Source organism: Microcaecilia unicolor, chromosome 3, assembly GCF_901765095.1.
Source record: "Microcaecilia unicolor chromosome 3, aMicUni1.1, whole genome shotgun sequence".
In the NCBI taxonomy this organism is placed as follows: Eukaryota; Metazoa; Chordata; class Amphibia; order Gymnophiona; family Siphonopidae; genus Microcaecilia; species Microcaecilia unicolor.
The window spans coordinates 400959582-400987123 of NC_044033.1; the positions used below are offsets into that span (position 1 = coordinate 400959582).

A 27542-nucleotide genomic window follows, 5' to 3' on the forward strand; every position below is an offset into this window, starting at 1 on the left:
ACGTTTTATTTTGTTATATGCTTACAGGTGCGAAGAAGGGCTATAATGTCCAGCTCCTTAAGAAGCTATGAGCGAAGCGGGAGCTTGCCGTTGGGCTTGGACAAGTTTAATTTTGCCCTAATATAAACCACAGCTAAGTACATGATTTGAATAATATCAGTCAATTTATCAAATAGTAAAAGTGAAAAAGTAGAGGTTTTTATGACTGATGAGGATTCTCGCCAGCGTGTACTGAAAAACAGACACGTAGAGCAGAGCGGTAAGCTAGTTAAATATAGATTGTTAACGGCTGTGACCGGGAGTCTGAAGTCTTTTCCTCTATTTACTGCATATAGTTGTTATACAGAAAAGAAATACTTGTTCTCATCTATTATATAACAGCAGATCAGCAATTTCATGTTTGACTTCTTTTGGTACCCTATAGTGCATGCCAGTTGAGTTTTCATCTTTGTGAGTTAACATCTTTGTGAGTGATATTGCGGAAGGGCTGTCTGGAAAGGTTTCTCTCTTTGTGGATGATACCAAACTCTTTAATAGGGTGAACACCCTGTAGGGCGTGCATAGCATGAGGAAAGTTCTGGCAAAGCTTGAAGAATGGTCTGAAAATTGGCAACTAAGATTTAATGCTAAGAAATGTAAGGTCATGCACTTGGGATACAATAATCCAAGGGAACAGTAGAGTATAGGGGGGTGAAGTGCTTCTGTGTATGAAAGAAGAGCAGGACTTGGGGGTGATTATGTCCAAAGACTTTAAGGTGGCCAAGCAGGTAGAAAAGGCAACGGTCAAAGCCAGAAGGATGCTTTGGTGCATAAGGAGAGGGAGGACCAGTAGGAAAAAAGAGGAGATAGTGCCCTTGAATAAGTCTCTGTTGAGGCCTCATTTGGAGTACAGTGTACAGTTATAGAGACCGTATCTACAGAGCAATATAAACAGGATGGAGTTGGTCCAGAGGGCGGCTACCAAATTGGTAAATGGGCTCTGTCATGAAACATATAGGGACAGGCTTATGGACCTCAACATGTATATGCTGGAAGAGAGGTGGAAGAGAGGGGATATGATAGAGTTGTTTAAATGCCTCAGTGGTGTTAATGTACAGGAGGTGAACCTTTTTTCAAATGAAGGAAAACTCTAGAACGAGAGGGGATAGGATGAAGTTAAGAGGAAATAGGCTTAGGAGGAATCTGAGAAAATACTATTTAATGGAAAGAGTGTTGGATGCGTGGAATGGCCTCCCAGTAGAGGTCATGGAGACGAGGACTATGTCAGAATTAAAGAAAGTGTGGGACAGGCACATGGGATCCCATAGGAAAAGGAGGAGCTAGTGGTTACTAAGGAAGGTCAGACTGGATGGGTCATTTGACCCTTATCTGCTGCCATGATTCTATGTTTCTATGTTCTATGTTTCAGGTTATAGCATTGGTTCTCAACTCAATCTTCAGGACACACCCAGTCAGTGAGGTTTTCAGGATAGCCACAATAAATATGCATGAGATAAATTTGCATGCATTGCCTCATTGTATGCAAATCTATCTTATGAATATTCCACTGCCTTAGACAATGCTAATAAAATGGCCAGTGCATATTCAGTGTGGTTTTCTTTCCTTTTCCTATAAACTCACCTTGTGTATCTAAAATGTGATAAATAGAATAAATATAGAAATAATTTAAATTAAATTACCTTCCCCCCTTTCTGGGGGTGGGGGTTGGGAGCTGGTGTCTGCATCAGGAGATTGCTGAAGGCCTCAGAGGGAAGAGGGGGGTGCATGTAGCCCCATTTTGTAGCCCCATGATCGAAGAAGTGCTTCGGGCTACAAGTCATGGCTACACTCCGGGTCACTAGGAGAAACAACAGGCAGGCAAGAAAGGGGGGCCATGGCACTCTCTAGTGCCAAAATGAAGAGAAAAATAAATAAAAAGCATCAAGGTGACCATTGTACTTGCCAGTGCCGTAAGAAATGCAGGCCAGCAGAGAGAGTCATGGCACTCAGTGAGCTAGCAGCAGAGCGTGTGTGAATAGCGCCCGTACATGGATCATGGCACTCGGTGAGCTGGCAGCAAAGCATATGTAAATAGCGCCCGTACATGGGAAGAAGACAGGGAAGCCAATAGGAAAACAGAGGAGGCGAGAGCCCTGGATCAGCATGAAGGTCATACCAATCATGTGGGCCCAAGCAGAGCAGTCCCAGAAATAGACAGGGCTTGGATCCACACTGGGCAGTTCAAGCAGTTCAGGCTGAAGCTCCAGTCCAGGTGGGCACAGACAGAGAGAAGGCTACAGGCAACACCAGGAAAAGGCTCCAGGCGAGCTCACAGGCTGAAAGGGCAGCAGCAGCAGGAGAGCAGAAACCCATTCAGGAGCAGGAGGAGATTTCTGGCAGGCAACCCCAAGGAATGAAGCAGGAGAGCCCAGGCAAGTCAGGCAGAGGAGAGAGGGGAAGGCAGCAACTGGGTCCTTTGGGCAGAAGAAAAGACATAACTGTGGGCTGGACTCCTTGGAGCGAGAGAGCTGTGGACAAGCCTGAGAGATGGGCTGCAAGCAACCATGGAGAACTGTTGAGTCATGGGGCAGAGGCAGCAAGAGAAGAGAACTGGTGTGTGTCAGCTTTGCAGGGCTGGAGAGTGCTGGACAGGGCCAGAAGGGGAGACTGCAGGTTGTGGGTGCAGAGAGAAGGGGAGTCAGGCACAGAATAGAGAGAGAGAGGGCCAGTCAGAGCTGGGCAGAGTGATGCAGGCATGCTGTGCTAGAGAGAAGCTGGAGGGAAGCTCTGCGGCCAGAGCTCCAAACCCATGGAAAAAGCCCAAACCTGAAATAGAAGCCCTACCATTAGCGCCTTCTCCCAAGAGCCCATCTGCAAGCACCTGCGTATAAAAGCCCAACCATGAGTACCTGCCCTGAAGAGAAAAGGCCTACCTTAAAATAGAGACCCAGTCTGAATGCCTGTACATAAGTGTGTGCCTCTGACAAGCCTATCTTAAGTGCCTGTCCCCTAGAAGTCCAACCTAAGTGCCTGCCAGTTTAAGCTGTGGGGTTTACAGGCACATCCAGATAGGTACCCAATGCAAGAGAGTAGTGAGCTAGTGAAGATAAGTACTACTACTACTACTTAAAATTTCTAGAGCGCTACTAGGGTTACGCAGTGCTGTACAGTTTAACAAAAAAGGACTGTCCCTGCTCAAAGGAGCTTACAATCTAATGGGCGAAATGTCAAGTTGGGGCAGTCCAGATTTCCTGAAAAGAGGTATGGTGGTTAGGTGCTGAAGGCAACGTTGAAGAGGTGGGCTTTGAGCAAGGCTTTGAAGATGGGCACACAGAGTTTAATTAAGAGAAATAGTAAGTGAAGATTTATTTTGACTGTGAACCGTTAACTGTGAACATTTGAATTTGTTACTGTGATATCCTTCAGCCTACTCAAGTGTAAATATCATTAAACACTAGCTGGATTTAACATCCAGTTAGGATATGTTACATGTTTTTATTTAATTTATCAAACATAATAAATAACATATTTTCTCCTTGTCAAATCCCTTGGCTGAGTGTAATTTATTTGCGGAACCCATTCGGACCGTGACAGTTCTGTAAGTGCAAGTGTAATACACTACTCCACCATTTGGGAGTTTATAAAGAGTGGCATCACAGACAGGATTCTTGCCATATTCCATTTAGCACAAAAATCTTACCTGCTTAGATTAATTTTGAAAGAGAGGGCCCTTGTGATATAGTTTTGTGGTATTTTATGACAATCGGTAGGTTTTTAGCATTATCTTCACAACATGACCAGAGAGAACACCGGGTCTGCCCTGAAGGTTCTATGAGTTCCTCCAGAGGATCAGTGGGAGGTGGTACTGGACCACTTGAAGGGTCTGCATACGAAGTCATGAAGCTTCATCATCCCAAGGATTGCAAGAATATAGAAGAAATGTTTCAGAGGTTGGGAGAAGAGTCTGGCGATAAAGTGTCCCTCAGCATTAGGAAGTGAGAATTTATATGCCTGTAAGCAGTTGATGGGGGAGACTGTATGCATATTTGGCTGCTGTTTACAGGAGAAAGTGAACAAAATCTTAGCTCAAAACTCAAGGCTATCACTGATTTGGAGGAGGTGTTAAAAGAATAGTTGGTCATTAGGTTAAACGATGACTCCTTCAGGAGGGAGGTGAAGAAGACGGCCATGGAGTTGAAAAAGCTATTTTACCAGGACCTACTGACTCTGTTAATAAAATGGTCTGAAAAAGAAGAAAACATACCCATAGATGGAGAGGCAAATGTAAAGATTTTCCAAAGGAAAAGTAAGGTAAGCATGAGAGCAGCCATCGGAGATCCTGACCTAATGGCCCAGACTGTACAACCTTAAATTCAGTAGTTGATCACCTAGGAAGAGACTTGGGGCACAGGCATGAAGACTTCTTCCAGGTGACAAACCAGTAATTGGAAGACATAAACCAGCCCTATTTGGGTGGGAGAACTATATTATGAAGGGACCCACCTCGGCAGAACAAAAGTGGCAAACTCATTAGTTACAGATGTCAGGAACCAGATATTAGCAATACTGCAGGAGTGAAAGTGTGCCAGAAAATAGTAAAAGGAAGCCATTAAGAGTAAAAATCCAATAAAAAGGAGAAGAGAAGGAGGGAATATTTGTTGGAGAGTGCGGAGGAAGAAGAACCAGAGAGAAGAAATATATCTGCACCTACCACAACTCATGGTGAAGGACGAGTAATAAATATAGATACTCTTCTGACAGGAGCAAGGATAAGGTGATTGAACCAAAGCCAGTCACAGAAGTACTTATTGGAGGAGTCCCAGTAAACTGCTTGCTAGATACCAGCTCAGAAGTCTCAACTATCACTGCTAGTTACTTCTACACAAAGATGAATTTGGGCCAGAAACTATCAGATGCTACATGGATCAAGCTGACAGCAGCAAATGGGTAGAAAGCCCTGCTAGTGGCTGCTTAGAGGTGAATATATATTGCTTTGGCCAAGTCATCCCAAAAAAGGTGTGTTTTCATAACCAGGGGTGACCCAGAAAATGATGATAGTGAGGGCCTCAGTCTGATTGGGACCAACATGCTAAAGGAAATCAATGGGTTCTCAAATTTTTCTGTTTTGTGAGAAGAACAGTAGTACTAAATGAGTCTCCATAATTGTGGCCCAAATATGAAGGGACTATCAAAGCTTGGAGATGCCAGTAGGGTTTGTAAAGCTACTGGGGGAAAATAGACTCATTATACCTCCATTCTCTGGATGCTATTATCATCACTTCATACCTGGATATGCTCAGATTGCAAAGCCCTTGCATATCATGAAGAGGAAGACAAAGGGTCGAGGTAAAGTACTATTTATATGTGGGCCACAGAATGGAAACAGGCCATTGAGTCATTGAAAGAGAAGCTGATGTCACCATCAGTTCTAACATATCTGATAAAATAACTCAGAAGATCTGTCACATGATCCAGCCCCTACTGACATGCCAGGTGCTGGTAGAAATGACTTGAAGCATCACCCCACCAGAGGGATTACTATTATCAAAGGTACTGGTCAGCACCAAAGAAGGAAATATGCCAGTTTGGGTACTAAATCTTAGCCAGAAACTGTTCCACATTCGTCACAGAAGTAGTGGCACTACAAAGTGTAGTGGCTATGAGTCAGTCCAAGTTCAAGTTTCAGGAAGATGAAAGTGTTGGATTATTTGTAGTAAATAATTAGCAGATTTTTATACACACAGCTTCAGCTTTAGAAATGTTAATTTCTTTTCTTCATCTCTCTCATACACCCCAGAATAATTCACTGCTGAGTCACTTTAAAGTTGAAGTAACAAAACATCTGTTTACTCACAGTTTGTAGTTAGATTATATTCAGACAGGCTTATATATACATAATACTATACATTTGGATTATCAGCTCTTTCCATGTGCTTAGATGGTAATGGATGCTCACACCATAGATTCTCTCAGGTTAGGAGAGATCATGAGCACCATGTGCTGTGCCTAACCCCCACAGGAAGTTGCATGGGTGTGACCTCTCTAAGCAATTTACATCAGAGGTCACAGAGTAATCACAGAGAAAAAATTGGTGACAGGCAATGCATGTAAAATACAATACATTATTCCAACAAACCCCTTCTCATGCATAACTGTCATGCAATTATTAATTCACACAAAGTCCAAGCTTTATACGCAGATTCTCAAAACGTTCTCTGGGTAACGGTTTGGTCATGATGTCAGCTGTCATCTCACTGGTGTGACAATAGTGTAGACTGATGACCCCTTCTTTCGCCAACTCTCGCACGTTGTGGTATTTCGTTGCGATGTGCTTGGTGCGTGACTGAACCTTGTCATTCTGTGACAGTCTGATGCAGCTCTGATTATCTTCCATTATCTGGATTGGTCTCTGTTCAGCTATTCCAAAATCCAGCAAAAGTTTTTCAATCCACATCAGTTCTCTGCATGCTTCTGATACAGCCACATATTCAGCTTCTGTAGAAGACAGACTCACAATACTTTGTTTATGACTGGCCCAAGAAATTTGTACATTTCCATACATAAACACATATCCACTTGTGGATTTATAATCAGAATGATCCCCTGCCCAATCTGAATCACAGTAACATATTAGTTTTGGATTACTATTGGCTGAAATCTTTAATTTACAATCAATGGTACCCTTTAAATACCTTACCATCCTTTTAACTGCAGTCCAATCTGATTTGGTAGGTGAGCTGACCCTTCTGCTCAAAATTCCTACTGCATTTGCTATGTCAGCCCTGTATGTGGTAGTCAGATATAAAAGCTTACCTATGGCTGATCTATATTGGATGTTATCTGGTAAAGGTTCTCTTACTGTTTCATCCTTCAGAAAATCAGTGATCATGGGAGTGCTTACAACTTGGGCATCTTGCATACCTAAACTTTCAATAAGCTCATTTATTTTCTGCTTCTGGCTTAGAAGATAAGAACCATCATTTTGTTTCTCAATTTCTATACCAAGATAGTATGACACATTACCAAGTTCTTTTATCTCAACATTCAGGTTTAAATATTTTACAATGTCCTTGTACTCTTGCTCACTTTCGCTTGCAATGAGCAGATCATCAACAAAAGCTAAAATGTATGCATATTGTCCATTTCTGCACCTAGTGTACAAGCATTTATCTGCTTCACCTTGCTTAAATCCTAAATTTGTCAATATTTCATGCAATTTGTCATTCCAACATTTTGCACTTTGCTTTAATCCATAAAGACCTTTGTTTAATTTACACACTAGCTGTCTTTGTTTTGTATTTATGAAACCTGTTGGCTGTTCCATGTACAAGTCTTCAGTTATATCTCCATGAAGAAATGCTGTTTTCACATCAATGTGGTTGACTTGCATGCCTTTTGAGACTGCAATGCTCAGAAGTGTTCTAATTGTCGTGTGTTTCACTACAGGTGCAAACACTTCATCAAAATCTTCTCCATATTTTTGAAGATATCCCTTTGCGACTAATCTGGCTTTATACCTTTCCACTTTTCCTTGTGCATTCCTTTTTAACTTGAATACCCATTTGCATCCTATAGCTTTCTTGCCAGGAGGTAATTTTGTAAGAATCCAAGTCTTATTTTTATGCAATGCATCAATTTCTTCTTGTGCTGCTTTATGCCATTCAGCAGCTTCTTCTGCTGGCATTTTCTCAATCTCATCCCATGTTAAGGCCTCTTGAGCTTCTGCTGACTTTGTTAGGTAAGACAGTCTTGGGGGTGGAACACCTTTGTTTTCCCTGGATGAGCGTCTGACAACAGGTTGGTCTGACCTTTCCGCATCCTCTAAATCTGAGAGTACTTCTCCAATTGATTCCCCTTCTCCAACTGTACTGTCTCCTGCGATGATCCTTTCTGTGTCTGCTTCCTCTGCCTGTTCCTCGTTAGATACAGATGAGTTGCTTTCAGACATCTGCCTTGGTATGGCATTTATATACACTGGCATGTCTATTATGGTTCTAGTTTCATATTCTGGATGATAAGGCTCATCTGGGATAATCCAGCCTTTATCAACCCTTTTGTTTTCATCAAAATATGTAACATGTCTTATGCCAACAATGCCAGTTTTCAGATTCAAAATTCTATATCCTTTGTGTCCTGGAGCATAGCCAACTAAAATGCCCCTTTCTGTTGTGGAATCCAGCTTATGCCTTCTTTGCTTTGGTACATGAGCATATGCTGTACTTCCAAATGTTCTTATGTGTGACAGGTTTGGCTTCCTACCATGCCATGTCTCATGTGGTGTGCGCTCAGCGCCTTTAGTTGGCATTCTGTTTTGTAGGTACACTGCTGTGAGAATGGCTTCCCCCCATAGTCTTTTAGGGAGATTGCTATCTGACAGCATACATCTGGTCATTTCCACAAGTGACCTAAATTTTCTCTCTGCAACAGAATTTTGCTCTGGTGTATAAGCTACTGTTGTGATATGCTGAATGCCTTCTTGTTCTAGAAATGTGCGCATGCTTTGTGAAGTGAACTCACCACCATTGTCGGTCTGAAGAACCTTTGGTTTTCTTTCAAATTTATTGCTCACCATGGCTACGTATTTCTTCAGCATGTCTGTGACTTGACTTTTTTCTTTCAGCAAATAGGCCACACAGTATCTAGAGAAATCATCCAAGAATATTAGCACAAATCTGTTATTTCCCAATGATGGGATATTAAACGGTCCACATAAGTCACTGTGTATTAAGTCCAGTACTTTATTACTCCTATTTCCTGTGTATGCAGGAAATGAGGGTCTCACACCTTTTTGAGTAACACAGTCTATGCATTTCTCCATTTTACCAGTATCTGCACTTATCTGAATGCCTGTGGCTAGTTGCCTACTGTAAAGATCCTGGATCACCTTAAAATCACGATGTCCCAGGCGGCGATGCCAGATTTCCAGACTACATTTACCATCATTCTTCCTTACTTGCGCCATATGTGAGGCTTCACCTGAAATGCTCAGTTTATAAATATCATTATGCATAAAAGCTTCAGCATACACTTCATCATTTTTAGAGATTGTGCACTTACTGTTTTCAAAATGAATCACAAATCCCTTCTTATCTAATGTAGATACACTAAGCATATTGCAAACTGCTTGGGGAATATACAAGACATCACTTACAGGAATTTCTTTAACTTCATTAGACACTTTGCATTTTAAGAATCCAATGCCTTTTGCTTGGATCTGAGTAGTCCCTGCGTTTGCAGTTTTAAGAATACCTTCTTCTGGACACATTTCCTGAAAGAAATCCTTACAATTGGTTAAATGGCATGTGCTCCCCGAATCCAAAATCCAAGTACTTTCATTTGAATTATTATTTACCATAGTCAAAGATTTTTCTGCCATTAGAAAGCTCTTATGTTTATTATTGTCCTTCATACATTTCCTGGTTGGAGAATTCTTTTGTTCCATTGGCTTAGGTGAGCTAGAGGGAGTGTTTTGTGTTTCCTTACACCATTTAGATACATGTCCCTCCTTTCCACATGAGTAGCAAATCAGCTTGCCCTTGGGTGGAGTTTTCCCATAGCTCCGCCTTCCTCTGTTCTTTGCCAAGAAATTTGTTTCATTTCTCTCTGACTGTCTTTGAGAACATATCTCCTCAGAATCATTAATTATGCATTCCTGCCTCAGTTTTGATGCTGCCTGTTCAAAAGATTGCCCTTCAATGGCTTCATTTACAGACCTAAAAACATCAAACTTCTTTGATAGTGAGGTAAAAAGAAATGCTCTTTTCAATGCATCACACATGGGAACTCCAGAAAGTTCTAACTTTTGAAATGAAGACATAAGATGCATAATGTGATCATTACATTTACTTTTATCCCTTAATTTGGTTTCATTCAACTCTGCCAACCAAATTGGTTGCTGTTTTGCATATGTAGTTGCATACATAGTTCTCAGTTTATATAAAATTTCGTTTGCTGTATCTTTTTCTTCCAGCAATATGGCTTGTTTCTCTGAGAGAGCTTCCAAAAACATGCACTTCACATAATAGTTTGCATTGTCCCATTCAGCCATATTTTCAGCTGTTCTGTTTTGGTCTAAGCATATATTTAATTTCTTTGCTTGAAGGAGACATCTGAATCTTAGTTCCCACTGCTGATAATTAAATTCAGTTAATTTAGGCACCTTGAGAGAGTAGAAAAATGGTGAATTTCCTCCCTCAGCCATTTTCTTAGCCTTCTGTTTGGTGTGTGGGGGGAGAGAGAGACAGACTGAATCTTTCTTTTAAAACTTAAGAGAAAAATGTGGCTTTTTTACTGCCTGGTAATATTTCTCTTCTTTTTCAATTCCTGGGCCCATAACCCTTTTGTTGGATTATTTGTAGTAAATAATTAGCAGATTTTTATACACACAGCTTCAGCTTTAGAAATGTTAATTTCTTTTCTTCATCTCTCTCATACACCCCAGAATAATTCACTGCTGAGTCACTTTAAAGTTGAAGTAACAAAACATCTGTTTACTCACAGTTTGTAGTTAGATTATATTCAGACAGGCTTATATATACATAATACTATACATTTGGATTATCAGCTCTTTCCATGTGCTTAGATGGTAATGGATGCTCACACCATAGATTCTCTCAGGTTAGGAGAGATCATGAGCACCATGTGCTGTGCCTAACCCCCACAGGAAGTTGCATGGGTGTGACCTCTCTAAGCAATTTACATCAGAGGTCACAGAGTAATCACAGAGAAAAATTGGTGACAGGCAATGCATGTAAAATACAATACATTATTCCAACAGAAAGCAGGATTCTAGTCTCTCCAGCAGAGGAAGAAAATCTTGTAACATACAATCCCATCCCTAAGCTGCAGGTTGAGTGGGAGAACTTAACTGTCCTCAAAACAGAGGAATTGTAGAGACTGCTGACCAAACAGCAGCACCAGATGATAGCGACATTGGTTATACAACTCTAGTGAAGCATTCAATTGACACTAGGAATGTTGAACCTATCAAGCAACCATATAGGAGTGTTTCCCCTCACATCTGTGATGAATTCAGAAACACATACAGACCATGGTGAATCAGAGTGTCATGTCCCCTACCTCAATTCAAGCGGCGTCCTCGGGCTGCGCAGGGTCCTGTCGACACGCACACTTGACTGGCACAGCCCTGAGCCATGTGTGTGTAGTTCTTCTCTGGCTGCAGGCTCCTTGATTGCTTCACTTCCGTGCACCTGGGTCTGCTCTCTCTCTGTCTGGCTTCCAGGCTACTTGATTGCTTTGCTTCCATGCACCTGGGTCTGCTCTCTCTCTGCCTGGCTTCCCTTGCTTCTCTCCTATTGGTCTTCTGGTTCCTCCTTCCCCTGTTCTTGTCCTATGGCTGTGCTCCTTCTCCCTGCTGGTCCCTGTTGATGTCACGCACCAGCACTTTATCAGCTGAGCTCTTCATGGACTCCATGCATTGGCTTCTACTTTGGTAGGTGTTACTTGCTCAGTAGTTTGCTTCTTCTCTTCCTTGTCCCTCGTTGCTGACCTTGCCTGTACCTGGATTACTCTCTTGCCTGCTGCTGCCTACCTATTGACTTTACCTGTGCCTGGATTACTCTCTTGCCTGCTGCCTGCCTACTGACTTTGCCTATACCTGGATTACTCTCTTGATCAGCTGCCTGCCTATTGACTTTACCTGTGCCTGGATTATTCTCTTGCCTGCTGCCTGCCTACTGACTTTGCCTATACCAGGATTACTCTCTTGACCTGCTGCCTGCCTGGCCGATATGTTCACCACTCCGCTTCCAGCTCCGTCTCGTAAGTCCTGCAGGCTGCCCACACCTAGGGGCTCAAACTCTGGGGAACGGCGGTCAGCACAGGTGAAACCTGGGGTTGTCCAGCCGCCAAGCAGAACCTGGTCTGAGTACCGGGCTCAGCAGTGCTCTACTTGGTACAAGAACTCACAAGTCTGACACAGAGCATCCATCAGAGAAGCTAAAGTCCATGGGCCTCACCAGTGGTGATAATGAAGAAGGATGGCAATATAAGATTCTGTGTGGACTATCGAAGATTGAACCAAGTGACTGTGAAAGATACCTACCTACTTCCCTACATCGAGAGTCCTTGGATGCCTTGGGCCATGCATGAAGCTTCTCCTCTTTAGATCTTACCTCCGGGTATTTCAAAGTGGCAGAGGAGGGCAAGGCAAAGACTGCTGCCACTACTCTATTTGGTATCTTCGAATGGAATTGCATACCTTTTGGACTAAGCAATGCCCCCGCAAATTTTCCCAGCTGATGAAATCAGTGTTCAGTGCCTACATCTTGCTGTTATATCTAGATGACATTCTAGTATTCTCATTGACTTTCAAAGATTATCTGAACCATCTGGAAAAAGTCTTCAATAGACTGCAGGAACATAGGTTGAAGCTCAAACCATTGAAGTGCCTGTTGATGGGCAGAAAGGTCAAATTCTTGGGACACATTCCGACTGATATTCAGCAATACTTAACCATCCAGGAATGTATCCTGGCCAGTTAAATAGCATTTATCTGGCTAACTGCTAAAATTCAGTGGAAGACAGCTGGTTATCTCTGCTAAATACTCACGGTTAGCGCATAGTGGCTGACCGGCTATATCATGCTATGTAGCCGTCTATCCACAAATATTCAAGTGCTAGCCAGCTAGGCTTAGGGGCCAAATTGGTCTGCCTAAATAGCAGTCCTATCTTTGACTTAACCAGCCAGCACTGAATATTCACTTAGCCACCCCCCCCCCAAAAAAAAAAAAAAAAAAAAAAAAACACAAACAGATATTAAATCCCAGTCACCGAAAACAGACCAGCATTGAATATCTGGAGTCAGTGCCAATCATGGCACTTATGCCGGCTGCCTTCCATGGTAGGAATATCGGGCCCAATATGTCTGAGACTGGAGTGACAGTGGATCGTGAGAAGACAAAGGTGCTAGCAGACTGGCCAGTTCCCAAGAATGCCTGAGATGTAAAAAGATTCATTGGTTTCATGAGCTACTACCATCACTTCATACCTGAAAATGCTCAGATTACAAAGCCCTTTCATATCATGATGGGGAAGATAAAGGGTTGAGATACAGTGCTATTTATATGAACCACAGAGATGCAACAGGCCTTTGAGAATTGAAAGAGAAACTGATATCACCACCAGTTCTAATATATCCAGACTTCAGCAAACCCTTGATCTTAACCACAGATTCCTATAATGCAGGGTTAGGGGCAATTCTGACCCAGGAACAGGAAGACCAAAAGAAAATTGCCTACACCAGTCATGGATTTAATAAGAATGAAATAAACTACAAGAACTACCCATTCAAATAGGACCTCCTAGTTCTGAAGTGGGCCACCACAGAGACGTTTGAAGACTGATCACAACCCTTTAAGGTACCTCAACATATCCAAAGTATCTGCTGTAATACAAAGATGACTGGCTCAATTAGAAGAGTTAAACTTTGAAGTACAGTACAATCCTGGGAGGAAGTCCAGATTCCCAGTAGTGGACCAGGATAAAGATCCTTCTGATCCTCTATTCGTGGCTGCGGAAGAATTACAGAGGAGGTTCCAAATTAAAAGTCAATAGGTACAGGCTGGCATAAGGGTCACAGAAATGCAAAAAAAAAAAAAAAAGACTCCAAAGGTAAACTGTTTTTCTGAGAGGACTGTGAGAGAGGTGCAAAGGAAAGACAATGTTTTATAACCTGTGCTTGAAACGCTCCGAGTTCCATTGTCCCCAGTGTTAGAGATTGGCACAAGACGGTACTGAAAGATAAGGGGCAGACTGAAACTTGAGAATGGCCTGCTGTACTGTATAATAAAGAGTTCTCAATACCAGGAGCTAATACACCAGCTAGTTGTTCCAGCCTGGTCTAAAGGATGAAGTCCTGGCAACATACCATGATGAGATGGGCCATAGTACTGAAGAGAGTGTAAAAAGGCATGGACCTACCTCAGGTCCTGGGTAAGGATGAACAAGGATGTATATCAGTTGAGTAAAACCTGCAAACAATGTCTACTGGCTAGGGATGGCTCAAAGGAGAAGACTCCCTTGAACTACTTCAAGGCTACATATCTGTTAGAAGTGGTTGCTGTAGATTAAACTGTACTAGAACCAGAAGCATGTGGTGTGGAGAACATATTATCATTACCGATATGCTCACAAGATATACAATGGCAGCACCCACGAAAGACCAAACAGCCGAAAGCTGCAAGAGCTGCAAGAGCTCTAATATCCAACTGACTAAGCCAGTGAAGTTTTTGCAAAAATGGTGTGATGAGGTCAGGTTACTTGTAACCTCCTTATAGTCTTGCTGCAGCATTCTGAATCAATTGGAGCTGGTGCAGACCAAGGAAGAGCTTTTGAGACTGAGATCATTAAGAGTCTTTGCAAGTTGTACGATATCCAAAAGAATTGAATTACACTGTACCACTCTAAATGCAATGGCCAGTGTTAGCGGTTCAACAGAACACTGCATGGAATGTTGAGGGCATTGCTGCTTCAAAAGAAAGGTACTGGACAGAGTACTTGCCTGAGCTTATGTTGGCCTACAACAACCAGATCTATCAGTCCATTTGGTTACTTCCCATTTTACCTGATGTATGGGAGAGATCTAAAATTGCCTTTTGATTTACATCTGGAAGAATCAGATTGAACAGACATTATCAACCTGGAAGGCTGGGTCAAGCAGCATCATGACAAGATGAATCCGGCAATACAAAGTAGCCAATCAAGTGTCTGACAGGATGGGACAGACACAGAAGAGATGTTACAACCGGAGAGCCAAGGAGATTATGTATTGTTGAGGTTTCATAGGTTTACTGGTTGCCACAAGATACGAGATATTTGAGAGGACCAGATTTATATAGTGGAGTAAGTTAGTGAACTAGGAGGAAGTTCCCTTAAAGTCATGTCTGAAGGAGGTTGTTTTTCAAAGGTTGTTCACAGAGACCATATAAATCTTTTGCCAACAACCTTTGATGGTAGGGAGCGTACACCAATTCTGTATGAACATGTTGTTGATACCGGAGATGGTAAAGAGGAAAACAATGCTGTATCATATTTGTTATTAGGAGAACCAGGCACTGATACTTCTGATAGAGATGATTTTTCCTGAACAAACCGTTACTATGTGTGACCAAAAGGTTACTGAATCTGGAGGAATGTTAGGGATAGGTGTTGACAATGCAATAGACACATAAGGTGCCCCAAAAATTGTGAACTCCTCTTTTTCTAATGAGCAACTACCAACAGCATTAAAAAGGGTAGCGATTCACCCTTTGCTAAAGAAAAACAACCTTGACCAGGACAAACTTGAAAGTTACCAGCCAGTATCCAACATCCCATTTCTAGGGAACCTTATAGAACAGACAGTCTGTGTTCAACTTAATGATTGGCTAGAAGAGAGAAACTGGCTTGATCCATGTTAGTCTGGATTCAGATCCGGTTATGGAACAGAAACGGTCCTCATATACCTACTAGATGATCTTCACAGAAACCAAGGCAAGGGATTCACATTGATGTTAGTTCTGCTAGATTTCTCAGCAGCTTTTGATGTTGTGGATCATGATATCATGGTACCATGACTGACAGAAACAGGTATCAATGGAACAGTACTTGCCTGGTTCAGATCCTATTTATCAGACAGGCAACAATCCATAATGTTTGGCAGCAACTCATCACCACCATGGACACTGACCGGTGGGGTACCACAAAGATCGATACTGTCACCTATTCTGTTCAATATGCTCCTCAAGCCACTAACTGAGCTGATTTAGTCAATGGACACTCAGTTCTACATCCGACTTACCTACAGCCTTGAATAAACTGATTACCTGTCTAAGATCAATTCAAGAATTGGCTAAACAGAAAAAACTTTGCCTGAATCCAAGTAAAACCGAGCTTCTCTGGGTCCCTAACACAAGTGAATACATACCTGACATCAAAATCTCTTTCGGGAAGTATGAACTCCTCCTCAGATCACAAGTCAGAAACCTTGGAATACAGTTAGATTCAACACTTACTCTGATTCCCCAAATCCAAGAAACCTTCAAGAGCGGCTTCTACTATTTGTGACAGCTATGCTGCCTCTCTCATTACATCGAGAAGGTAAATCTTATCCCAGTTGTGCATGCCATGATAACATGAAGACTGGATTATTGCAATGTGCAATACAACGGTCTGACTACAAAGGGCTTGCACCAGCTCCAATTCATTCAGAATGCTACAACAAGGCTCATAGAAGGTTGCAAGCGACATGACCACATCAAACCATTTTTACAAAACCTTCACTGGCTACCAGTACAATACAGGGCTCAATTTAAAACTCTATGTATGACCTTCAAGGCCCTTAAAGGAAATGGTCCTGAGTGTCTGAAGAATAGGACGACCCTATACAGACCTCCAAGGACACTAAGGTCCTCTCAAGGACTTTCACTGACCACACCCTCTCCAAAAGACATTACTTCTCCGGAGTAGCCCTCACACTCTGGAATGCACTGCCTGACAGGCTCCACAACTAAGTGACTATTTTGCTTATACTTGGATTCCATTAATCTCTCTTTACACAATTAATGACATTTGAAAGTCATTTTTCAGTCCATTATCAGGCACATATAAGGTAATAAATAACTTGTGACTTCATTGATGTGGAACTTTGTGCAAATTTTTTTGCTACAGTGTTTTTTCTCCGGAAGGGAGTTTTTTACGCTGTGGTTGGTTTTCGGTTGGGGTAGAGGAGCCTATGATGAGGAGTTTGTTAAAGGGTTTAGCCATCCATGTTGGCACCCTAAACTCATGAGACTCCATTTGTTTAAATATTTAATTTCAATTTCTTTATGAATTTGACCGCAATTCTGAAGTCCAGTGTTTATACTGATTGAAAGAGAGCTTTTCTTAAGTGACGTTTCCATTTTTGTAGCTCTTTTAGCTCTATTAGGATATTGTAAGTAGTACATTATGCCATACTTTATATTGTTATTTGAATATTTTTACTGTTATAATTGTCTATTTCTCATGTTTGATTTATTCTTACTGTACACCGCCTTGAGTGAATTCCTTCAAAAAGGCGGTAAATAAATCCTAACAAATAAATAAATGAATCAGATGTGCGGTCTGAGGAAGGGGAAGAGGAGGACACCCTGGGCACCAGGTTGGAAAATGTTTGGTACAAATGCAAGTTTCAAGTTTATTAAGTACTTTCTGTCCCACCCATCAAAACGTGTGTCTAAGTGGCATACAATCTAAAACAGAAGATTAAAAAAAGCAATGATATATCAGTGACAGTGGGTGGGAACAAAAGGAGCTGGGGATAACTACATAAATTGATAGGAAAGAAAGAGGGTGGGTGAGAACAGTAAGGGGGAGGGAAATGCCTCCGGAAAGAAATGAGTCTTTAAATCAATTTTGAATTGAGAAATGGTGGGAGATGTCTTCAGATTCTCAGGAAAATAAACTCCATAACTGAGGGCCTTGTATGGAGGAAATAAAATGGTGTGTAGATGATATAGGAATATCCCGAATGGATGGAATAGCCTGTCCCCTCTGCACACCATTTCCAGTGTGCTATTTTTTAAAAACATTTCTGCACCTAGGGCTTACTGGAGGAGATACTGGATCACAGTGTGTGTGCGGGGGATACCAGTTTGTGGGGGAGGGGCACCACAGTCCCTTTAGCCGGCCCTGACAATTAAATACTGTAACTGATTACTACAAAGGGGTGTATACATGGGTGGAGCATGGGCAGGTTATGGGCATGTCACCAAACAATGCACACAACTTACAGAATAATATCAGTTGTGCACATTGATTGGTATACCTAGGTGCCCACACTTACATCAGTCATTGGCCTGGCATAAGTGATTGCACCTAACTTATGGCAGGTCAAATAGGGATGTGCTTGTATTCTTTAACAACTTACGGGTGCCTAAGTGCCATTATAAGAGAGAAAGAGAGAGAGAGAGAGAGAGCATTTCACTTCCCCAAAAAGAGAGCAGAGAGATCTACAGTTATTTCAGACTGATTTATCTGGTACATGTGCCTTGCACGTTATCTCAAATACACCAGAATATAATGGGGTTGCTGTTACAGAATCAAACTGCCCTTGAAAAATACAAGAATTATTATGAAGAAGCATTGTTATAGTCTTAACTTAAAATCTGAATTTTGGAGCTCTTACGTGAAATATATTTTGGAAACACAGCTTAGCCTGAAGAATCTACTTTCTTGGTTTTACCCCTCCCTTGGGTGGGTGTGACAAGCTTTTTTTTTTTTTTTTTGCCAAGTCAGTTTCCACTGGATATACAGTCCATTAAAAAACAGCAAACCCTCTCTTTATCAGCCACTTGCAGGACTCAGGACTCTTTAGCAGTATACCATGTCTTCACCCTTTGCAACTAACATGAGGTTCAAGTTCCCGGCGCTGGCTATCAGCCTACAGATTATACTTATTATTTTATTTGGAATATTTGTAAGGTATGACACTAACCACGAACATGGTCATGAGAACATAACTGCAGAGGATGACACATTCATTACCCTGTACCCTTGTAAGTATTCCCCTCTTTTTTATACAGTAGTTTTTCTGATGTCAAATTCATAAAATAATTCACTGTTAAAGCATTCATTGATTAGAACTAACAATGCAAAATCCACATACAAGCAGCTTGTAACAAGTGGAGCTTCTCACAAAACTTTTTGTACATAAGCTTTATATACTAAACCCTTTTTCAGCTTTCAGTTATTCTTCAAATGATTTATTATCAATTCAAAGACAACGGAAATCTCACTTCTACAATTTGCCTTATGTTTAACAACTGTTTTTATTTAATATAAATTATTTTCACTAAATATGTTTTATTAGCAGTGTTATGTGTACTGTAATTATTAATGATGTACAGTACTTTAGAAGGTTTTGCGGGGATGACATCTTGAGCTACCGATAAGGTGTTATTTTACTGTTAACCCCAGTTATTAGTAACTAGATCTCCTTGCATAAAATGGGACCTGTGTTAAAATAGCATGAGTTAGTGATAAAATAACACGTTTTAACAGTAGCCCACATGGGTGACTACACCCTTTATTCTGTAACTTAAAATACATTTATGTTATATAATTAATGATACATACCTTCAAGATATGGTTTATAATTTGAACTTCTGATTTTCAGTGTTTGTTAATTGTTTATTGTCCAGCTAATCAGGGCCTACTCAAGGGACTGTGGCACCCTGAGCCAACGTTTGGTTTGGCACCCCATATCCCGCACAGCCCCTCCCCCCTTTCTCAGGCCACTCTTTCCTCTGGTCTACCTTTTTAAATACAGTTGTCTCCTCCAGGGCACTGGCAGCCTTTCACCTAATACTACCCACACCATCTCTGGCATCTTCCCTCTATTGCACCCCTGTGGAAACAGGAAGTTACATCAAAGTGTGGTAGGGTGGGGTGCGGCAGAGGGAAGACACCAGAGCTGGTATGGGAAATATTAGGTGAAAGGCTGCTCAGGAGGGGCAACCACATTTAAAGGTAGACCAAGGGGAAGGTGGCTTGAGAGAGAGGGTGACTGCCAGACCTAAGGATGGAGGTTTTGGCCACTGCAGGGGAGCAGGTGATGCAGGTTTGTGGTGTCCTTGAAGCTTGTCACCCTAAGCCACACTAGCGTAGCAAAGGGGGGTGGAGTTCTGCTGGTGCCTATTTTTTTCTCAACATGTTGCATTGAAAATATGCGCCAGTGCTGGCGGAAGTCCTCTCTCGCACCGCTTTCACTCCCCCCCACACCGTCAGCTGGCTCTGCTTCTGCTAAGCCAGTGCCTCAACTGGTCTAAACCCTTAGTGGGCCCTGCATCTAATTAAGAGATGCAAAAATGGTGTTTATCTGTGTTCTCATGGTATGGGCACTAGTGTGAGGTAACTTCTCTAGTCAATTTAAATATAAGCTTGTGACCTATACTACTGCATAAATAACAGGTCTATCTGGTCACTATAACTTAACCGGACAGCCGATTAATATCAGTTTAACTGCCAAAAAATACCAAATTCAATGCTGGTCACTGGATACGGCCCGTTATTGAATTTCTGGGCTCGCCACTGATGGCAGGAGGTAGCCTGGGTAACTCCCGCGGTCTGAAAATTGGTCCCTAAAAGTTTAACATTTAAAACTATGATATCCAATTAGGCAGTTTTACAGGATTGTTCTGGGTGGGGTGTAGGGTGATCATAATTGTTGAGCCTGATTATCAAAATCTCAGAGAGAACTAGTTAGAATTCAAATGTTAGCAGGAGGGGGATGCACAAGGTGAAGGTGTGCCTAGAACACATTAATACCCTTGTACCATCCCTGTGTTCCAAATTCAGGCCAGACAGAGGTACCACTTTGCCCTAGCTGATACCAGAAAGCCAAAAGCAGAGGTGCCTCAGGCTGCTTCATCTTCCCTGCATTTTGAAAACTGACTCACACTTTGTACCAGGAGGGACACATAGCTCCATGGTTCACTGCATGAGTCAGGTTCTGGGCTTCAGGGCAAGAGAGGCCTGAGGTATTATTGTTTCTCTTTCCTTTTGCCAGCCCTGTTCTGTGGTGAAAAGTAAGTATCAGTTGGGAAACAGGGCAGATTTGTGGCTTTACTCTTCAGTACCTGTGAACCAAATTGATGATTTTCAGTTTCAATCAATGTATCTGATTTTCAAGTTAGGGTTAGGTTTGTTTGGGTTCAATTTGTTAAAAAATATAAAAATCAGATGTCCTGAGTATAAATTACGAAAACATGTTCAACTCTATAGCACATACCCTTTATTGTCTTAAAAAGCCACAGAGTAATCAAAATAGGTCAATCAAATTCCAAGAATCTTTGCATGAGAGGCATGAACCACAGTTCCTCGTAGAACCTGGCACAAGTGCATTCTACATCTGGTCAATAGGCTACTGCTATCCCCTCCCTTCCATGGGATGGAAACTTTTTTTTTTTTTTTTACAGAATTCCTAACCTTGCTGTCCCAAAGAGTAGGATTCAGGTCTGAGAACAGACACCAGGTTCATCACAAATCACTGCAGAGCTCACTCATTTGAAGCATAGTTACAATAAAACTGTCATTATTGCTTACCGATAACCATGAACATATTTGACTTTCATGTGAAAATACTGTAATTGACATTAGCTCACTGTTTATAGACTATTCCTGGAAACAAGTGTGATGTTTCAGAAAAGGAAAGGAAGGACAGCAATCATATTTTAGTAAAGGACATAGATGAAGAAGTCACTATCAATTCTTCACAGTTGACCCACTGACCCAGAGGCAGCTGTGCAGTGATTTATGATGCACCTGGTTTCCGTTCTCAGACCTGAATCTCTTTCTCTTTGGGACAGTAGGGCTAGGGAAGGATATTGTGAAAAAAAAGTTTCCAGCCCATGGAAGGGAGGCGATAGTGCTCATTACTCCACAGTAACGATATCTGAATTCTTCCTAAGTGAAGTTCTGACAATATCAGGAAAGCTCATAAAGGAAGTATTGGATAATATTTAAAGGTATCAATAATTTTATAAATATAAATACTACCACATGAATAAATATTACCACGTAAAAAGAGATATATCTCTCTGGCTCTCTAAATGTACATGGATGGCCAGCTTTTATTTTTTTTAAACACCAGCTCCAACATTTAAAAATATTCCAGATAGTCGGCGCAAGTAGATTGCAAGAGCACTGAATATCAGGGTAGAGTGGTGAGTAGCTGTGCTATCCTTTTGTGTCCACTATATGGATAGCAATCCAGATAGTTTTAGGATGGCTTTTTTGCAGTCCTAAAGTTATCCAGATAATGTTTTGAATATCTCCGCTCTCCAGATAATTTCATTCTCCACTGTATTCTAGCCTTGTACTGCCACAGTACAGGGCCGCCAAGAGGGGGGCAAAATTCAGCCTGGGCCTCCAAGGGGAGCCCGGCACTGGGTTCTCTCTCTCTCTCTCTCTCTCTCTCTCTCTCTCTCTCTCCTGCTCTTGACGGGACCCAGGTGATCATGTCCCGACAGGAGCAGGAGAGAGAAAACTCTGGCGCCGGGCCAACCTTGGAGGCTGGGGAGGTCCCGGAGGAGCAGCGACTGCAGGTCTTCCTCCAGCGTTGCTTTTCACTCTGCCCATTGCTTGTTAAGAGGCTGTTTTTCCTTTCAGGCATGTATGCTCGGTTTTGAAACCGAGAATGCCCTGAGAGAAAAAGCAGCCGCAGAGGCAGGCAATTGGCAGAATGAAGAGCAGCGCTGGAGAATGACTTCTTTTGCTGGCGGGGCCTTGGGATCCCCGCCAGCCAAGGTATTTGAATTGTAGTTGTTGCAGTGGCAGCGATCCTGGGGGGGCAGCGGTGACAATTCTGGGGGAGGGGGCAGCAGCGGATGATGATTGTGGGGGGGGGGGGGGGCGGCAGTGGCGATGATCGTGGGGGGGGGGGGGGGGGGGCTGCACCTGGCCTGGTTCAGTCTTTCGGTGGCCCTGCCACAGCACTGTCTGATCTGTGCAGACATGGTCTGGAAGAATTTTCAACAATGCTATCCTTATAAGGGTAAATTCTTTACAGGTCACCCAAGTTAAGTGCATAATTCTAGCATAAGTTGGCATTTAGGTGCCAACATTTAGGTGTAGCCTGCTTGTTCATTATAAACATATTATTATTTTTGTAGTTTAATCTTTACTTTAGGGAACTTTTTTTGAAACATTTTTTGAGTTTAGTAAAGCATATCAATTCACGGTTTCTGGTTGTAATTAAGAACTAGAAGATATTTTGGAACCAATCGTTATCGTTTTTCTCCTGTAAGGAATTTTTTTCATTGGTTCTTTTTCTTTCCTCCAGTATGGAAAACAATGATAAGACTTGATTCCTGATAATAGTAGTGGGTTTGTGAGAATTCCCCTACTTGGAGATTTGAAGTTTCATTTCTTTATTTTATTATAGTAGTAAACACCAGATCTGTGACTGGGTGGTGTCTTTATCAACAAACTTCATGTTTATTTAGCATAGTCTTTAGTATCTTTAGTTTGTTGTCCATATTTTTTGCTTGGTGTAGCCACTTATACCATGTCAATGGCTGGGGTACCTGTCTGTGTCTAAATGTTACAGGTGCGTGTTTACCTAACATGATTCTAGAAGCTCAGGGCTTAAATGTTTGACCCACCCATGTCCCTCCCATTTCCATGTCCCCTTGCAATTACACACTATAGATGTTGAACTCTGGTCAATATTCAAAATGATCAACGTGCCTTTAAAAATTGCCTTTTTGGGGGTCAAAAATGGAGGTGCAACAAAATAAAAATTGGTGCGTGTCCATTTTGGATCCTAAACCTTACTGCCACACATTCACTTAGTGGTAAGGTCTCTTGCATTAACGGGGCGGTAATCGTCAATGCACATACACTGTCAATTACCGCCCAGTTAGCACCACACATTCGAAAATGTAAAAAAATATTTTCAGACGCGCATAAAAAATGGAATTACTGCCCGAGCCACGTGGTAGTTCCAAACTGATGTGCGTTGTGCATGCGTAGGTGCCTGCGCGGCTTAGTAAAAGGACCCCTAAATAACCAGTACCCATAGCATTATTAGAAAGTGTTTATTGTATCAGCGCTCAGAAACAGGGATTCAGCTATCAGATTCTCTGTAATTATAAAGCATTGTGCTGCACCTTCTATGGTGTTGCCAGTGGAGTAGGAAGGGCGGGGCAGTGGGGGTGGTCCACCCCAGGTGCACGCTGCAGGAGGGTGCAGAGAGCAGCCGCGCGCCTGTTGGCTCCTTCTGCCCCGGAACAGGTTACTTCCTGTTCTGGGGCAGAGGAAGCAGAGAGCTAGTGGAGCCGACAGGTGCGCGGCTGCTCTAGCCACCCTCCAGCAGCCAAGAATGCACCCGGGGGGGGGGGGGACTTGATGCACCGGGGAGGGGGTGTCATTGCGCCGGGGGGGGGGGGCATGATGCGCCGAGGAGGGGAGTGTCATTGCGCTGGGGGGGTGTCTTGCTGCACCCTGGGGTGGCAGCCAACCTAGGAACGCCACTAGGTGTTACAATATTGTAATCTCCATAAATTCAAGCCAGAATAATGTATCAACATTTACATATGTATGACATGTAAATCTGGATATACTGCTATTTACATGCAACTGTTCTAAAATTACTTCTAGTGTAACACAACCAAAAATATTATGGACAATGCAATAAGAATTCTGTAATTCTATCACGAGGAACACATCAGTTAACATTAAAGGCCTAAGCCTCAAGATTGGTTTTTGAGGTCTGAAAAACTAAGTAAACAGGTTTTTGATCAGTTTCTAAAAATTCAGAAGTGTATGTTATGATTTAAAACAAATGTATATATTGGTTTCTCTTTTGTTTTTTTCTGGAATCATTGTGTTCTTTTTAGATGTTTTTACATTGAAGGGTTGTTTTTATCTTCAATTTTATATTAAGTTGCATGTTTGAAAACCACAGTAGGCTGAACAAGACTGTATGGGGTCCTTTTATGAAGCTACAGTAAACGGGGGCCTGTGGTGGCACCGAGGCCCCCTTTTACCACAGCGGGTAAAAGTTGTTTTTTTTTAAAGGGGAAGTAAATGGCTGTGCGCTAAATCAGCACATTGGCATGTGAACATTTACTTCTGGAGCCCTTACCAACTCCTATTTAAGAGGCTAACCCAGCAGTAGAAAAAAAAATGTTCCTAGCACTGGAAATGGCACTCGGCGGAAGCTGGAACTACCACCAGGCTTCTGAGTGAGCCTGGTGGTAGGGCCAATTTGCTGCATGCCATTGCCTTGGTAGCCTTACCACGATTTGATAAAAGGGCTCCTAAGTTAATAAGGGGCCCTTTTCCTAAGGTGTGTAGGCGCCTATGCACGTCCAATGCATGTCAGTTTGGAACTACTGCCCAGCTACCCCGAGCTCCGGGCGGTAATTCCATTTTGTACATGCATCCGATATATGCGGCAGAAGATATTTTTTATTTTCTACTACGTAGCACTAACCGGGCGATAATTGGCAGTGTAAGCACACTGATGTTTACTGCCCAGTTAATACGTGAGACCTTACCGCTAAGTCAATGGGTGGCGGTAAGTTCTCAGGACCAAAATGGACATGCGCCAATTTTTATTTTGCCGCACATCCATTTCCGGCCATAAAAAGGTCTTTTCTGCATGTGCGTTGAAAAATGTACCTGCGCACATCCAATACATGCGCCTACAACAGCACAGGCCATTTTTCAGCACACCTTAGTAAAAGGCCCCCTAAATGTATTACATAAATAGTCATAATTTGGCCTCCTCACAAATAGAAGTTAAGAACAGCTGTGCTGCAAAGGAGAAACATGGCTAAGCCACCACTAATTTTGCTTCCTGCAGCACTTAAGGCTCTTGTTGACACATAACAACTAATACAGGAGCTCAGAAATGGAGTTATAGAACAACACTTAAGGGGCCCTTTTACTAAAGGGTTGTCAGGCGGCAATCCAGAAATACCTTTGGCCCAACGCAGGTGCCAGTGGTAGTTCCACCCTCAGCATGTGGCATTTCTAGCACTGCCAGAATTTTTCTAAAATTGTCAGCGCAGGGGGTTACCGCTGGGTTAGCAAAAGAGACCTTACCACCACTTCAATGGGTGGCGATAATTGCTCCCCCTGAAATGGCTATGCAGCAAAAACTCATGTTGCCGCTAGCACAGGGGCCCTTTTACCACAGCTTAGTAATAGGGAACCCAAATACACTTGTGTACATACCTGCAATTTTACCACCACTTTAGCACCGAACTACCATATTCTCCCATTTGCATGCCTACATTTGGGCACATCAGTCTACTAATCTGTAAATCAATACTCCTAGGGAGTAAGTTAAAAATGTCTTTAAAATAAAAGTATGCACCTGGCTCAACCTTCCCCTCCCATCCCTGTGTGCTGAAGTAAAATTTCATTTCATGCCCTTGAGCCCACCCCAACCTCTGGATCTAAATTTTGGGTGCTGACAAGTCTTCCAACCTTTGCACCCCCTGGCTCCATGGGATCCCTGCAGTCTAGTGGGGGAAGGAATGATCCCTGGTTGCTCCTTCCCTGTCAGTTGCACCATCACAATGCCACCCTTCAGGCATCTAGTCATACTAGGGGTCAGGCTACCAAATGAGGACATCTAATTTATTTAAAAGAATAAAGGGGTGAGGTGGACTTTTATTAAGAGAATGGGGTGGAGCCTTTTTCATTTTTTTTTTTGCTTTGATGACCCAGCCTTTAAAAGATAGTGGGCCAGATTTGAGGCCACTATCCTTGCAATGTGGCAACCAAAAACATACAATATACCTGGCAAATGCAATGCAATCATCATCATCTCTACCTGACCCCAAAACTAACCCATCAGGCTGTTAAGCTATATATACCTTACGTATCTCTCTGTAATCTGTCAATTAAAATGAAGGGGCCCTTCTAATGAGCCATGGTAGGCTCTATGTGCATGCAAAGCACACACAAATGAGACTACTGCCATGCCAGCGTGCCCTCCTGGCAGTAATTTCAGATTTGGTGCGCACCCATAACGCATGGATAAATTATTTATTTATTTCCTCCTATGCGCACCAGTTCTGGTGGTAATTGTGCGTGTAGCCTGTGAGCCTTTACCGCTAGATCAATGGGTGGCGTTAAGGGCTCAGGCCAGTTTTGGGCGCGCACTTCAATTTCCAATGGAAATTAAGGCACCATATATAGAATCCCGAGGTATATCCCTGTCTGAAACCTATTGTCAGTGCAGAGAGCCTGATACAGGTAGGCCAACACCAGATTCTCAAGATCTCTCTAAAGGCTGATAGTACCAGTTTCTACATGTCCCGTTCCCATCTTTTCGTCTCCTTTAATTTCTGTGTCTATAGAAAAAAAAAAGCAGGGCTTTTTTTGTGGGGGTACTTGGGGGTACTGAGTACTGGCACCTTTTCTATTGTCTGCTAAATTTGACCCAAAGACCCCAAGTTTTAATGAAAGAGCTCAGGCTCTACACACCAATTCTGCCTTGTCAGGTTCTGTGACTGGTTGCAGGGGGCCTGGCTATTGTGGGGTGGATCCTTCAGTGATCACCCCACCCTTGAAGGGTGGCCTAGCATTTGAGTACCGGCACCTTTTTTGCTAGAAAAGATGCACTGAAAAAAAGTGTTACAGAAAGAGATTGACATCCATATTGAGAAAAGTTTAAATAAGAAAACAGGAACTAGGGTATGGTGGGTGTGGGGAACAGAAGGCAGTTGCCATCCAACAATAACAAGAAAATATTGAATAGCAGCTAAGGAAAGTTCCTCATCAGTTTCCAGCCACAATCAGTTCTCTATTAAAGAAAATGAAACAATTGGAGTTTCCCAAAGCAACATTATTTGCAAGACAATGTTAGCAAGCCCTTTTCACTTACAGTATATTGAAACACCAAACATACCATTGTGCATTGACTCTCATTTCACTATTGTTACCTCAGAGGATATGAGCAATATTATTCCTGGCTGCTTTAAAATTAGTTATGGAAGTTCATTTCGTGTGAAATCCAATTTTACAGAGGATGTCTACATCAGAAAAAGGGATGTCCGAGCTAA

At 42.3% G+C, this 27542-nt stretch overlaps 1 protein-coding gene across 2 annotated transcripts in view; it reads left to right on the forward strand.

Moving 5' to 3' along the window:
* Positions 1–18293: 18293 nt before the first annotated feature.
* The window catches only part of RHAG (Rh associated glycoprotein), a 108270-nt gene continuing 99021 nt past the window's right edge, over positions 18294–27542 (forward strand). For both annotated transcript variants that reach the window (XM_030198739.1, XM_030198738.1), the window contains exon 1: positions 18294–18515. In XM_030198739.1, the coding sequence (XP_030054599.1) occupies positions 18344–18515 (172 nt within the window). In that variant the 5' untranslated portion in view covers positions 18294–18343. The remainder of the gene's footprint in view (positions 18516–27542) is intronic.